Source organism: Mobula hypostoma, chromosome 12 (assembly GCF_963921235.1).
Source record: "Mobula hypostoma chromosome 12, sMobHyp1.1, whole genome shotgun sequence".
NCBI lineage: Eukaryota > Metazoa > Chordata > Chondrichthyes > Myliobatiformes > Myliobatidae > Mobula > Mobula hypostoma.
Genome location: NC_086108.1, coordinates 39,812,369 through 39,828,347, shown reverse-complemented (window position 1 = coordinate 39,828,347; position 15,979 = coordinate 39,812,369). Strand labels below are relative to the sequence as shown.

Below are 15,979 nucleotides of genomic sequence, written 5' to 3'. Positions count from 1 at the left end.
GGTGCGGCTATTTAGCAGTCTGACTGCCTGTGGGAGGAAGCTGTTTAGTAGCCTTATGGTTTTAGTTTTGATGCTCCAGTAGCGTTTGCCTGATGGCAGAAGAACAAACAGTTCATGGAGAGGGTGTGAGGGATCTTTAATGATGTACCTTGTCTTCTGGAGGCATTGACTCTGAAAGAGGTCTTGGACAGAAGGTAGCGAGACCCCAATAATCTTCTCTGCTCCCCTAACCACCCTCTGCAAGGCTTTTTTGTCGACAGCACTGCAGCTGGAGTACCAGGTTGTGATGCAAAAGGTCAGCACACTTTCAACCACGCCTCTGTAGAATGTAGTTAAGATGTTAGTGGGGAGTGATGCTTGCTTAAGCTTCCTCAGAAAGTGCAATCTCTGCTGGGCCCGTTTCACAATCCCAGTGGTGTTCCTGGACCAGGTGAGATTGTCCGAGATCTGCACCCCAAGGAACTTGATGTTTTCCACTCTCTCCACTGTGGAGCCGCTGATGCTGAAGGGTGTGTGCTCAGGCTGAGACCGTCTGAAATCGACGATCATCTCCTTGATTTTGGTGGCATTAAGCATCAAGTTGTTATCCCTGCACCAGCTCTCTAGGTGTTTGACCTCCTCCCTGTACATAGTTTCATCAAGTCCAGGCCTCAATCCAATTGAGAATTTGTGGCTGGACTTGGAAAAGGGCTATTCTTTTCACGATCCCCATATCCCATATAAACTGACAGTGCTTAAGCAGTTTCGTAAAGAAGAATGGGGAAAAATTGCAGTGTTCAGATGTGCAAAGTTGATAGTGACTTATCCACACAGACTCAAGACTGTAATTGCTGCCAAAGGTGCATCTGCTAAATACTGACCTGAAGGGGGTGAATATTTATGCAATTAATATTTAGTGTTTAATTTTGCAATTAATTTAGATCACTTTGTAGAGATCTGATTTCACTTTAATACAAAAAAGTCTTTTTCTGTTGATCAGTGTCAAAAGAAAGGCCAAAAGCCAAAAACAGCCAAACTCAGTACCTCCATGTATCCACTGATTCCCTAAATATGTGAAAATCTATCATCTCTGCCTTCAATATACTCAATTAACTGAGGCATCTGCAGCCCTCTTGGACCCTACAATTTACTACACTTCAAATTAGTACATTTCTTCTCATTTCCTCAATCACCCTAACGTGACAGTGACTCACTAGTCCTTTTCACCTCAGAGGCAAAACATCATCCCCACATCCAAAATAAAAACAGTAGATGCTTGAAATATGAAATAAATTCCCCTGCACCCTCTATGACTTAGTTTGTTCCTATAGTTGGTGACCAGAACTGCATACAATATTTCAAGTGCAGTCTCATCAACATCTTGTACAGCTGTAACGTAACATCCTAACTCTTGTATTCAGTGTCCTGAATGATGAAGAGAAGCATGCCATATAACCTCTAAGAACAGAGATCAGTACAACCCAACAAAGACAGGTCCTTAGCCGATGATGTCAATCCAAACTAATCCCATCTACCTGAACACAGTCTTGAGTGTCTATTCTCTGCCTGTTCCTCTGTTTGTCTCCGTAAGTAGTGTCTCACAATTGATGAGGGCATTGCAGTAGACATTGGCCACTGAATGCCAATCTGAAAAACAGCTTTCCACTACTTTTCGTAGAAGTCTTGTAACCATGTCAATTTGGTATCCACTTAGCTAGCACATCCTAGATCCCATGTGATAGAACCTTACCAACCAGTCTAGTATGTGAAACCTTGTCAAAAACCTAGCCAGTTACCAGTCTTCCAGCATCTCACCTGTTCTAACAAAGATACAAAAATTTCTGCCAAACCCCAATAATTTCTCTGCTTATTTCCCAAAAGATCCATGGTCAGGCCCCATCCATGATCAAATGCATGCATACTTATACAATAATTTCTTACTGAGTTTAACTTATTAAATAATATCAATTATTTAAATGATCCAGACTTCCATTAACTGAGTCTGATGCAGCAAACTACTTTGGGAGTTTGGGTAAAAGGTTCCCATTTCTGTGCATCACATCCTACAACATACAGTATGATCTGTTGTGAATTAGAATCCTATCAATTTTCCAGTTGTACCACAGGATGTGGACAGGGAAAACATTGTATTCCTTATTGATGGCTCTGCTACCACTGGAAATGTTAGTTTCACTTACATCACTTGGTTAATTGATCAATTGGATATTAGAAGAGATAGAGTGCAAGTAGGTGTAGCACAGTACAGCGATGGTGTAAGAACAGATTGCTACCTGAACTGTTACTCAACAAAAACTGAACTTGTGAATCACCTGTAAGGACTTAAGTTTAAAGGTGGCAGGACAGTCAACACTGGGTCAGCACTTAACCACGTCCTTGAAAATCACTTTACCAAATCTGCAGGAAGTAGAAAATGTGCTCCCCATATACTGTTGCAACTTACTGGTGCAAGGGCTATGGATGATATCAAATCACCAGCAGATGCCTTGAAACAAGCTGCTGTAAAGATCCTTGGGTGCAGGAAACAAGAACGCTGAAATAGCACAACTGAAGGAAATCGCAAGTGACCCAACTTGGGTTTTCAGAGCAAATGAATTCTACTCCCTGCCAATTATACTGAATAAAGTGTTGACTCTATTAACAGCAATACTTATGGTGCCTTTGACAATGACGATTACTCCAACGGTTGCTAGTACTGAAGGTCTTTCTTAATCATTATTATATGCACTTCGCAAATAGAGGTATCAAAGTCATGAGAAAATGCCAATGAAGGTGCAGTTACCCAAGGCTTGACAAGAATCTGGGAGAAGATGCTACCTCAAATAACCTGTCCAAATGAACTTAAGGTGAGCTGATAACCAGACCAAAAACAAATGGAATGATAAACAATGCCGGTAGGATGAACAGTGCCAAGAGGAAGCTTAGCCACAAAAGGCTCCAGTTACACTGACAGTCCTTCTGTGCCAAAGAATCAATGTAAACAGAAGATCAATTTAACAATATGTATTACCTAGGAACAAATTGATATCCTATCAGGGAGGAATCAGCTTCACAATTTCAACCCTTTTGTGGGTGCATTCAGTCCATCAATATTACTTCCCAATTTTCTGCTCCAATCCACCCATTTTGCTGCAAGATTCAATTTGTTGTCATTAGCCAACTTGGATCTTGTGCGATATTAACGAATTGCTAACTGTTCAAGAACAGATTTTGACTGAAGTCGGAGCAGTGTTTGTGATCGAAGAATCAATTCCTCCCACTGAAGGTATCATTCTTTGACAGATTTATAGTGAGCGCAAGACCTAGAGCCATAGTCTAAAGTAAGTCTTGAAATAATATGTTCTCATCAGTGTCACCAATATTGAGTTTTGATCATTTTAGTTATTCAAAAGATAAATTTATGTCCATGAAAAGAACAGGTTCCTGGTGTAGATATGCGAGGTAATTTCCTACATTCCTGTTAGGAATTCTTGCACATGAGAGTTAAAATAGAACATCAGTTGCATGATTCATTGAAATTTCCAACTTTTAATTCAAAATCATAGACATAGAGTTACAGAGCGTGAAAGTGGTACTTGGGTCACCTTGTCCATGCCTACTAAGGTACCGACCTGAGATAGCCCCATTTGTCTGTATTTGGCTCATAGACCTCTATACCTTTCCTATTCATGAACCTGTGCAAATGCTCACTGTGTCAAAAACCTGCCTCTCAGGTTCCCTTTATATTATTCCCTTCACATTCTTAAATCTTTGCACTTTTATTTTGGACTTCTATACTGGGGGAAAAAAAATCTACCCTATCTACGTCCCCCATGGTTTATCAGCATTGATAAGTTCACCCCTCAGCCCTCTTCATTTCAGGGAAAGCAGAAACCAGCTTGTTTTTATAATTTGTTTTATTCAAAGAATCTTCATTATAACAACAGGAAAAAAAGAGAAAACTGCAGAAGGATGCCATAGGCAAAAGAAATTCCTCTGATTGTTCCTGGAGGGAGGTTGGATTAGTGTGCATCTCAAAAATCTCACGTCAGTTATGTTAATTACATGATCTGCCAAAAAAGCTGACATGATGTAACTGAGAACTTGATGACCTGAGAGGAAATAAACTTCCAGTGGATTTTGCAATGGTGATATTGGTGGTACCTATCAGTGCCTGCTATAGGTAGACCACATCTCAGAATCGAACAGCAGGGCATAGATCACTATTGTCCAGTAGATAGCTGGGCAATAAATTGCTTTTCCAAAGGGTTTGAAGTCATGATCTGGAATCTCTGTTCCAGAGAGCCAAAGACTGTGCTTCTATGTTGAAAGCAGCCAAGAATTATCACCAATGTCTGCCCTCATTGGGAAGAGGCTGAGATTCAGGAAGCAGGCATTATTTCCCAGAACCTCATGAACTTTCATCAGCTAAGTATAGTGTTGATCATCCTAAGCAGACTGGCAGAAGATGATTTTTGCAAATATTATATGAATAGCTTATTCTGCCATCTGCATTTGTGAACAAGTGACAATGACTTTGAGCTGTACTTCTGATGTGAAGATCCCTAAGTACTGCCTATACCCTAGATCTCAATGACTAAGATTGGATTCAATTGTTATGGAAACAGCAACAATGAATATCAATCGAGACAGGTTATATAAAAATAACCAAACATTTATTAAACACCGATAAACGATATGGGAAAAAAGAAAACAAACGAAGACTTCAGCCGGAAGTTAACAGATATGCAGTTGTTTACCAACTCGCCACTCGGCTCTGGTTCTTAAAGTGTTAAATGCAAAAACAGTTCTTAAAGCGGTACAGTCAGATATAGTTCTTAAAACGATAACTTCGAAAGTCGAACAGTTTTACACATTCAATTGGGAGAGACTTCTCTGGAGAAGGATTTCTTCACAGACGCACCTTTACTGCTGGTTGTCCACAGGATTCCCGATGCCGAAAGTAAACAGTTTAAATCAACTGACCTTAAATTCCTTTAGAGAGAGAAAGCATCTTTTTGCATGAACTCTGCTCTTTCTGGCAAGAGTTATCTCTATGCAGGTACTCCTCCAGCGAAGACTCAATAAGGTTGATTCTTTATTAAACCGCCAAACAATGCCGACTTCTCTCGATCCTTCGATAAATTCTTCACTCTCCCTTCAACTGTTGAAATTGAATAAACTGGCACATCCAGCCACAAATTTCCAGTCCAAGTAATATGGAATCTTTCAACAAAACGCACAACCATTTTAAAAAATGAAACTGTGTTACAAAAACAAACACAACAGAAACGGAGGCACAGCACGTTCTACCTGGAAATCTACAAACTTAAAAAAACCAACTGCGTCACCTGGGTCGACCCTTATATAGTCACGGGGCACATGTCATCACGTGACCTCACATCAGCAGGAAAATCACATCAGGTGACCTCCAAAAGACCATTACATCATTCTCACAAAAAAAAAACAAATCTCCTTGAGCATGTAACACAATGAAAAACCAACTAGTTCCTAAGTTATGCAAACCAGTATTAATTCACAGCTTGCATCAACAACTTCTCCCTAGGCAATAACAAAATTGCAATTCAACATGTACAAGTCAACAATTTGCATTAATCCAATGTTTCATTGCAAAATCTACATCTTACTCTATATTGCATTGTTCTCATGAAGATTACAGGAAAGACCATTAGCTCCCTATTAAATGCCCTACTTAAAGTTAAAAAAATTAACTTCCTGGTGGCCAACCATTTTTATTCCAATCCCCATTCCCATTCTGACATGTTGAACCATGCCTCCTTAACTATCAGGCTGAACCAATCTCAGATTGGAGGAGCAACACTTTATAGTTTTTCTATCCCCCACTCTGGCTCCCCTTTTACCTCTTCTCCTCACATGCCTATCACTTCTTCTATCCCTTTATTGCATGGTCTACTGTCATCTCATATCAGATTTCATCTTCTTCTTCAGCCTTTTCAATCTATCATCTCCCAACTTCTAACTTCATATCCCCAACCCTTTCCACCTGGCTTCGGTCATCACCTTCTAGCTTAAACTCCTACCACTCCCCCCACCTATTACTCTGGCTTCTTCAACCATTTTTCCAGTCTTGATAAAGGGCCTCGGCCCAAAACATCCACTGTTTAATCCTTTCCGTGGATACTGGCTGACCTGCTGAGTTCCTCCAGCATTGTGTGTGTTATTCTGAACTTCTAGCATCTGCAGAATCTCGTGTTTATTATTTCTTGAAATTAAAACTTATTAACTAACAACAGATCCCTTTAATGAGAAGATAATTATTAATGACTGCCAATTAAGTAAAAAGTCAGCTGTTGTAAATATGAATACCCTGCAGTGATGTACTTAACCTGCTAACTTCCAAAACTTCTTCCACATCAGCAAGGTACAAATAGAATTATGATGGTACTGTCTCTGCTTGCATGGATGCATGAAACTCCCAGCTCAAGGTTATCCAAGAAATAAAAATAATCGACTTGGTTTGATTCTTAGCCAACCTTTAAATTTCCCTCTCTCTACTAATGATATGGAATGGCTATCTACAAAATGCAACTAATTTTCTTCAACTCCACCCATGCAAGGAAAGGGGCATCAAGCACACAGTCATATGATGACTTGGAAGTCTACCTTTAAATAACATAGTAGACTTGTAGATATATCTGCACTTCTCTATTTGTAATGGTCAATATTCTGAAATCTCCTACCCCAAGGAACTGTGGAAGAATTTTTCCATGAGTACTGATATGCTTTAAAGTGTTATTTCTTTTTTTTTAATATAATTTTTTTTGGCATGTACGTGCATGTGCGTCTGCATGCGTGTGTCCGTGCGTGTGCAATTTTGGCGGGACGATGTCTTTTTCATGTCTTTACAAGGCGCAGAGAGAGAGAGACAGCATAGCGCGCCACTCCCCACACAGACATTTTGCAGCATTTTTCCCTTTATTTTACGAGGTTGAGTTGCGATCTCGACACTCGACCCGGCACGGATGGAGAGCGTACTCGGGAGCAGACCCGACTGGGTTCGATCCCGGGAACCTCCATTCCAGAGTCCGGCGCTGATGTCATTGCGCCATCAGCCGGCCCAAAGTGCTATTTCTCTAAAAATAATAATCAGCATGAATTGTGGCTATGCCATTACATCCATATTCCATGAATGAACTTCTATAAAAAATCATTATTCCACAGTTGTTCCCAACTTATCAGACCTTGGTTTCTCATGAAATTGAGTCTTCTTATCCAAAACTAAACGAAATGAACAAATCAGTGTGCAGATCCTTATCGCGCATCTTCTATGTACTCCACAAGATAACCGGTGAGATGGTACTGACACACAATGATGAAAGTCATAAACAGCTTTGCAAGGTAACAACCAGGTCCAGAAGACTCATCTCAGTGAAGCTGACTGATATAAAACAGGTTAGGCCAAATGTGGATTAACAGTGTTAAGAACATGATTATTGTTATCCTTTGAGAGGATGATGATTGGTACTTCATCTTGCCAGTGTCACTCCCTGAAAGCACCGTCTAAGCATTCTGGTAACCTATTAGAATTATAGTGTCATGTTATCTGCAAAGCCCCTTTGAAAATATATCTAGAACTATAAAGGCAACGATTGGATATCGAATGCCAGCAAATTGAAGTTACGTGGCTGAAGTTGAGCATTTAATGACCCACTCAGAAACTGGGTCTTCTACTTATATTATAATGTAAAGATGTCATCTATCATAGCAGTGTGATGGTTAATAAAGGAAGAGTCAAATAGGATGCTAAGCATCAGCTTATGCGTGAAGAATTTTAACGTATTATATAAACTCAAAATCCTTGTATGTGGTAAAGCCAGCAGACAAGTCAACTGGAATGATAATCATGTGTAATCTCATTCCAAGGAAGCAAGCGTTTGGGCTACGCTTTCTCCCTGCTCTGCTTGGTGACACATCACATGCAGGTGCCACCTCTGAGTTACATTAAGAGCTTGATTCTGAGCTGTGTTGCTATTACTGCCAAATTGAGTGTTGAGGTACCTTCATCATTCTCTTTTTGATCAGCTGCCATTGCCGAGCAGGCAGATGATCTTGGCCACCTGAAAGAAAGATGTAGGGGTAGAGTGAAAGTAAGGGGAGGTGGAATGGGCAAGTTAAAGATTCATGCTTACACCACTGCAGTTTCCAAAACATAAGATATTTGAGATGATGAAAAATGGGTCACGGTTAAGAGTAAATCCTTATTTTTCATTATCCCTAGGCTTGTGCTAAGTACTCTGTGTTGCCTGTTTCAATAAAGACCAACATTCCATCCACCATTTTGATTCATTGAAATCACATGTATACACCACTGCTTTGCTGCTGGCAACATTGTTATGTAGACTTCTCCGTTAAGAGGGAGAAAAGTGGTTAATAGCAATATTTCAATATGTCCATTGTGTCCAAATAGCTATTAGCATTTGGAAGTTGAAGTGTAAATGCTATGTATCTGAGGAGATGATCCAATCAATTTCAAATATGAATCTAGATAGATAAGATGTTTTGTTAAGACAAGGGATGGGATGCATTGCACAGAACAATGAGTTAACAGTGCAGCTGGTAGAAATGTATCCTCTAGCCATGCATGCAAGGCCATTAAGCTTCAGGTTTGATTCCTCAAGGTCATGATAGCCCTCTCAAGCTACTATTTTCCTGGTGCACTTGCAGACTCTCTTATGGTAAAGGGCATTCTCTCTGCCTCATTTACCAAGGCCACCTGAGTTATGTCAGTAAAAATCACATGCCAGCTATCCCTCATGATCAGCCACGTCATCCAGAAAGCTTCAGAGACCCATAGAATGACCTCTACCACCATCTGCAGCCACAAAGCACCTGTCCTTGAAACAGTGCAGGCATAACATCAGTGAAGCTAATTTTAATTGATGGTAGATACACAAAAAAGGCACAATTACATTCATAAATTTTACAATTATTACTCCTTGGTGGCTGAAAACAAACCAGAGATTGTAGCACAAAGTTTAGTCTGTGTCCCGATCATCAAAAAGTCTGCATTAATCACACACTGTCATCCCAATACTATCCAATTTAATTGCCCACAGTTCAAATGCCTAATAGGATTCAAGACTATCAAACACACTACTGAAGCAAAAACAACAAAAGCAAATATTGCAATCAAATATGCACTTCCAAGTTTCAGAAATAGGATTTTTTTGAAACTGAATTAGTTCAATATTGGTATCCAATAAATCACAACTTCACAGAAGGTAAATGTTGCTGTTGGTTCACTTCCAAACACGTTGCACACCAGTACACTCCCCCATTATGTTTTTAATCACAAAATGATCTTCACGGATTGTCTCACACATCTGAATTCCGAGACATGCGTTTTTAATAATGGGTTTAGTATGTTCTTCCATTAGATTATGTGGCATCAGCTCACATACTTGTTGAAATATGCTAAAAACTTATTAGTCTAAGTTTGATGAAGTAATTCAATGGCACTCCAGAGATGTTGCAACATTATCCATGTTGTTAATTCAGTGCAAAAGCAAGTGGTTGCTTCACTTTCAGAGATGCAATTTTTGGTTAAGCACAGACACAACATCCTCAGCTGAGTTGAAAAGGTTCCACATATTGATGCAGGCCAAAGATTTTCCATAAACCCAGGAAAAGACTGTATGGGTATCATCACAAAGGTCGTTGTAGAATGTGGCCATAAATAGAACACAGCGTTTCTCAGATCACAACCATAACTTCACTTCGAAAGTACTTCAAAGGAAATAAATTCCAATGAAATAATCCTGAGTTATGAAAGTGAATTGGTTAATTTTAAAAATCGCAGTGAAAAAGAAAGCAATTTTGGATTATTTTTACTGCAATGACATTTATAACTTTAAAATTTGTACCTGTGATTGAAATGCAGAAACTGCAACATGACCAGCAAACTGTTGAGGAGGCTGCTCATCCATAACGCAAGAAAAGTAGGATCCTTTTACCTAAGATAGTAAATGTAGCAAATTTACCGACATGACATTATTATACCCAGAAATATTCCAATGTTTCAGCTAATCTTAATACAGTGAGCTAATTACATGCATTTTGTTTACTTGCAGTACTCACACCAAATGATTAATTGTAATAAATTGTAACAGGTGCTTTATACATACAAAAATACCTGTCAATTAAGTTTTCATATTTACAATGGATCAATGCAGTTCACCCATCAGCATGCCTCATTTACTGGCAACCTAGTTTGATTTTTATATTTTCCAGTTAAATGCTTTTTTTAAAATTGGCATTTCAATGTCTATCAAGAGACTGATATCCTATTGAGGGTGAAACCATAGGACACATAACCAACCTCCAGTTTACCTGTTCAGGTGGATGTAAAAGATCCCATAGAATAATTCAAATTTAAGCACAGAAGTTTTTGTGTGGCTGTAGCCAAGATTCCTTTGAAAACCTGAAAGGGGTAGGGTGGAAGAGAACATAAAATCTGATCATTCACATATTATTTGTGGCATCTAAACTGTTCACAAATCAAGAACTTTGCTCTACATCCCCAAAAGTGCCTGTATTCATCAAAATAAAATTAAAATAATTGGCAATTATGTATTGCATTTTTCCACTTAAAGAAACTCAAAATACTTACTGCCAAGTGCTTACACTTTTGAAATAGAACAGCAATGGCAAATTTGTGCATATCAAGATTCAACAAGTAAACACACTGTAAAGATCAAACAATCTTTTACACTGATACCAGTAAAAACTACCCTAAAGATATAATCACAATCAGATTATCACTGACATGATGTGGAACTTGTTATTTGCAAAGACATTAAAATCTATAAATTAGAAAATTAAATAAAGGGTGCAAAATTAGAATAACAAGGTAGTGTTCATGGACCATTCAATAATCTGATTGCAGCGTGGGGAAGAAGCTGTTCCTAAATCATTGAATGTTGGTCTTCAGGTACCTGCACATCCTCCATGACGGTAGTAACAAGAAGAGGGCATGTCCCGGATGGTAAAGGTCTTTAAGATGGGTGTCACCTTCTTGAGGTACTGTCTCCTAAAGAGGTCCTCAATGGTGGGAGGAATATGACCACGATGGAGCTGGCTGAGTCTATAACCATCTGCACCCTCATCTTCCTGAGCATTGGGCTTCCATACCAAGCTAAAAATGCAAAAAGTCAGAACACCTTCTGCCATACATATGTAACACGCTGTAACCCAGGCTGCCCACAGATAGCACACCGCCCCCCACTTCACCTGACTCAATGGGAGAAGGGTCGGGAGTCTCTTCCTCAATCAATGGGGAGTTAGCAAAAGGCAGCATAACCTACACATCCAAGTGTTCATCCTCCGAATCAATATCCCTCTCAGGGCTGGGATCGCAACTGCCAAGCAGAATCAAGGGAATAAGAGGAGGTATGATCAAAAGGTGATGTTCTCCCACTTCCTGCCAGGAGACAGAATCCTCATAAGGAATTTGGGGCAGGTGAAGTGGGGGGGGGGGTGCTATCTGTGGGCAGCCTGGGTTACAGTATGTTACACATATATAGAAAGTTATGAGTCCCTGGTGACATATAAAATCTCCTCAAACTAAGAATTAAGTCAAGCAGCTGGTATCCCTTCTTCATAAATGCATCAATGCGTTGGGTCCAGGATAGATCCTCAGATATTAATGCCCAGAAACTTGAAGCTGCTCACCCTCTCCACTTCTGACAATTCAATATGTAGCATGTGTTGTCCTGACTGCCACTTCTTGAAGTCCATACTCAGTTCCTTGGTGCTGCTGACATTGAGCAAGGTTGTTGCTGTGACATCACTCAACCAGCCAATCTATCTCACCCCGTAAGACCCCTTACCAACTACTCAAATAATCTGTCCACTCGCTCAAAAATTCATTAATATATACTGCAGAACTATACTTTGGAAAAAAAATAATGAATTCAAGTATTGTAGGGTAACTATGTTTTGACTTTTTTATTGAAGAACTTAATTTTCTAAAATGGAACGTCTAATTATATATTGACCAATGCAGATTATTTTCCCCATTTCCATTGAGACTTCCAAAGAATATTGATTTCTAATGAATTCTCTTAAGCCTACTAATTCCTCATTCATCTCTGGCTCTCCAGTCTACTTTGGAGCACCTAGACAACTACAAGACATATCAAATTACTGTTTACCGATTACAGCTCAACATTCAAAACACAATTCCTTCAGTACTAATAACCAAGCTTTAAAACCTGGGCCACTATACCTCTGTCTGCAATGAGATCCCTGACTTCCTTATTGGGAGACCACAGTCAGTACAGATCAATAATAAAATTTCCTCTTTACGGACTGTCAACGCAGGCATACCAGGGTTTGCATGCTTTGCCCATGTCCTATTCTCTCCACATTTATGACTGTGCAACCAAGCACAGCTCAAACACCATCTATAAATTCAGCAATGACGCTACTACTTTTGAATTCCAACCAACTACTCCAATTAAGCATCAAATCCTTATCTCCATAATTTTGTTTTATATAATCAGCTCATTAATGAGCTTTCTGGATTAATATAGTAATATTCCTGCTCTCCCAGGAGTTAGTTAAGTAACGTATACCACATTTGATAAACAACAATGAATTCAAATATTGTTGTGTAATGCTTGTATTCTTTTTTGAAGGACTTAATTTTCTATACAGGACTGTCCAATTATATATTGCCAAACTCAGATTTTTCACCCCAATTCCAAAAAATAATGAATTCTCTTCATCCTGTTGTCCTAATTCTTTATACAGAAGTTGTTTCTCAGTTTCAAATAACCAGCACCTCATACCCAAATTACAAAATGCCATTGTGTACTTAGTACGTTAAGTAATGCTAGAAATAAGGGCTTCCAGCAATCACTGATCATAGATATCTATAAATTGCAAGGTCTGCAGGAGGACTTAGACCAGTTGAGAGAATGGGTAAAGCACTAGCAGCTGGAATATAGTGTAGGAAAATATATGGTCATGTACTTTGGTAGAAATAATAAAGATGTAGCCTATTTTATAAAAGGGGAGAAAATTCAAAAATCAAAGAGGCAAAGGGACTTGGGAGTCCTCTTGCAGGATACCTGAAGGTTAACTTGCAAGCTAAGTCAGTGGTAAGGAGGGCAAATGAAATATTAGCATTTATTTCAAGATGACTAGAATATAAAAGGATAGAAGGATATAATAATGAGGCTTTATAAAGCATTTGTCAGACTGCACGGAGTACTGTGATAAGTTTGGGCCCGTTATCTAAGAAAGGATGTGCAGGAATTGGAGAGGATCCATAGGAGTTTCACAAGAATGATTCTGGGAGTGAAAGGGTTGAAGTATGAGAAATGCTTGATGACTCTTGGCCTAGAGTTCAGAAGAATGGGGGGGGGGAAGGAGAAAAGAATCTCATTGAAACCTATCGAATATTGTAAATTCTAGATAGAGTGAATATGGAAAGGATATTGCCTATATTGGGGGAATCTAGGACCAGAGAGCACAGCTTCAGAATAGAGGGGCGTACACTTAGTCCAGAGATAAGGAGGAATTTCTTTAGCCAGAGGGTAATGAATCTGTGGAATTTATTGCCATTAATGGCTCTGGAGGCCAAGTCATTGGGTATATTTGAAGCGGAGTTAATAGGTTCTTGATTAAAAAGGACATCAAAGGTTACAGGAAGAAGGCAGAAAAATGAGTTTGAGAGGGATAATAAATCAGCTATGATGGAAAGGTGGAGCAGATTCGATGGGACGAATGGCCTAATTCTGCTCCCTTGTCTAATGATCCTATTGCAGCTGGATGTTACATTTTAAAACAAAATAAATTTGAGACATAAACATTCAATTTCTATAAGGATTCCAAATTTGGTAAGAAATGCTCTCTTTCATTATGTACCAACACTACATTTAAGGGAAATGGTTATTATAATTTTAAACATTTTTCAGGTTTCTCAACTCAAGTTCATAGCTATATGTGACATATGAATATATTAATTCAAAATATTGACTTTATACAGTGAAGGCATTATCCACATTTAACTATTATCTTGTCTGCCATATGTCGTACCTGAGGTTGCATGATCTATATGCAAAATACTCATGCTCTAGTTAAATGGTGAAGCACAGGATTATCTGATTGTTGTTATCCGATAGAATGAACAAATAAATTTAAGTAATTTAAATGGAGAATATTAAAGAATATTGAATACTCAAAGCCCCCTTCTCTTTGTATCAATAACAGCATTTTGGAAGATTGTCATAAAAGATACTTCACTGAAACTGTGCTAATGAGTAAAAAGGCGTAAAAGGGTAATGAGTAAAAGGGGAGGGGGGAGAAGATGGCGGCGCGATGGCGGCACGCGCGGCCACTTCATAATATCTGTTATCTGTCAAGTAGGGGACCGTGCACAATCCTGATTTGATGGAGACAGATGTGAGAGTGCAGAGGAACATCTGGAAAACTTCTGAAGTGCCCGCTTCGCTGCCGCTGCTACTGTGTAGTAACCGGAATCTCCAGAGCTAAAGGCCCCGAAATCCTCGGCTTTGCGTGTTTCAGTGGCTGGGGAGAGGTCAAAGGCGCTCAACAAAGGATGACGCTCGGGAGGCTGTATCGGAGAGGCTGGTCAGAAGCTTGAATTTTTCGAACGGATGGACTCAGTGTCGGCTGTGGTCGGCTGCTTCCAAGGTATCAGCAAGTTGACAGTGCCTGGAGGTTTATGGCAGGGAGTTTCTCCCTTTTGCTGCCTGCTATCGGGGACTTGGGAGTCGATCGACTCGGGGCTTTGAGACTTCTTTTTTCACTGTGCCCATGGTGTGTTCTTCATCAAATTATGGTATTGCTTTGCACTGCTGTAACTATATGTTGTAATTATGTGGTTCTGTCAGTGTTAGTCTTTGGTCTGTCCTGTTTTCTGTGATATCACTCCGGAGAAACATTGTATCATTTCTTAATGCATGTACGCATTTCTAAATGACAATAAAAGAGGACTGAGTGTTCTCATAACCTAAAGGCATTTACCCATTATGCCACACATCAGAGTTAATCTTCCAGGCTGATAATTCTTCATCAGGAGAAATCCTTCTCTCCCCATTGGTAAATTTCATACAACTTTTTTTAAAACTTTTATTTCAAGTTTCTGGTCTCTAATGTATTTTGTTCCCACATATATAGACATATGTGTCACAGATATTGGAATCAAACAGCCCAAATTAATGGAGATAAACTGCCTGTGGAAGTAATAACAATTCTAATCTCTTTCTCATGTTTGTTAACATATTATTTCTCATATAAAACTTAACTTTTGATAAAATCCTCTGATTTTAACTGTTTAAAACACAATCTTGTTTTCATTACACAAATAATCACAAGATAGGCAGAGTGAATCCATAAAATTACCTCTACAGAGAGAGTTCAATTAACACAGTTTAAATGCAGGCTCATTTGCCTTACCACTAATCAAATATGTAAGAATACAAGCTAATAGGAGTTTTTATTTGAGAGATTGTCCATTTCAAGACTGTGCATTTGGAAAAGAACTATGGCACATGTAGAAATAAAATACCAGTGTCTAGGTTTTCCTAAATCCAGCGTTAACCAATGGGGAAAAATGTCAACTTAACAATAATGTTTTATTACACCACTGACAATTTTGTGCTGGTAATGCATGTCAAATATGCAAAGCTTACACTATATTTGTGTACTTTGCTTTAAAAGAATGCAACACGTGCCTTTCAAAATGCAGTTGATTTCTGCATGTAGACTTCTGACCAATTTCATTCATTTGTGCTGTGCGGATTAATGATATAATAGTAAACAAAGGTGGAGAGGTATAATACAGAAAGAAAACAAAAGATGTTTCAGATTTGCAAATGACAATTTATTTGTAAAATTCTTCAAAGAAATGCCTGAATCTATAATTATCATAGTTGTAGAGTTTCAGAAAAACTGTGTATTGAATTTTGAAACACCCCCACACGTTGGCACA

General features: G+C 39.0%; 1 protein-coding gene across 7 annotated transcripts in view; it reads right to left on the bottom strand.

Annotated features, from left to right (window-relative positions):
* nek7 (NIMA-related kinase 7) overlaps positions 1-15,979 on the bottom strand; it is a 225,534-nt gene that overhangs the window by 118,147 nt on the left and 91,408 nt on the right. For all 7 annotated transcript variants that reach the window (XM_063063872.1, XM_063063870.1, XM_063063868.1 and 4 more), the window contains 2 exons: positions 10,348-10,438; positions 9,882-9,971 (listed from right to left, as the gene is read on the bottom strand). In XM_063063872.1, coding sequence (XP_062919942.1) covers positions 9,882-9,944 — 63 coding nt within the window. In that variant the 5' untranslated portion in view covers positions 9,945-9,971; positions 10,348-10,438. The remainder of the gene's footprint in view (positions 1-9,881; positions 9,972-10,347; positions 10,439-15,979) is intronic.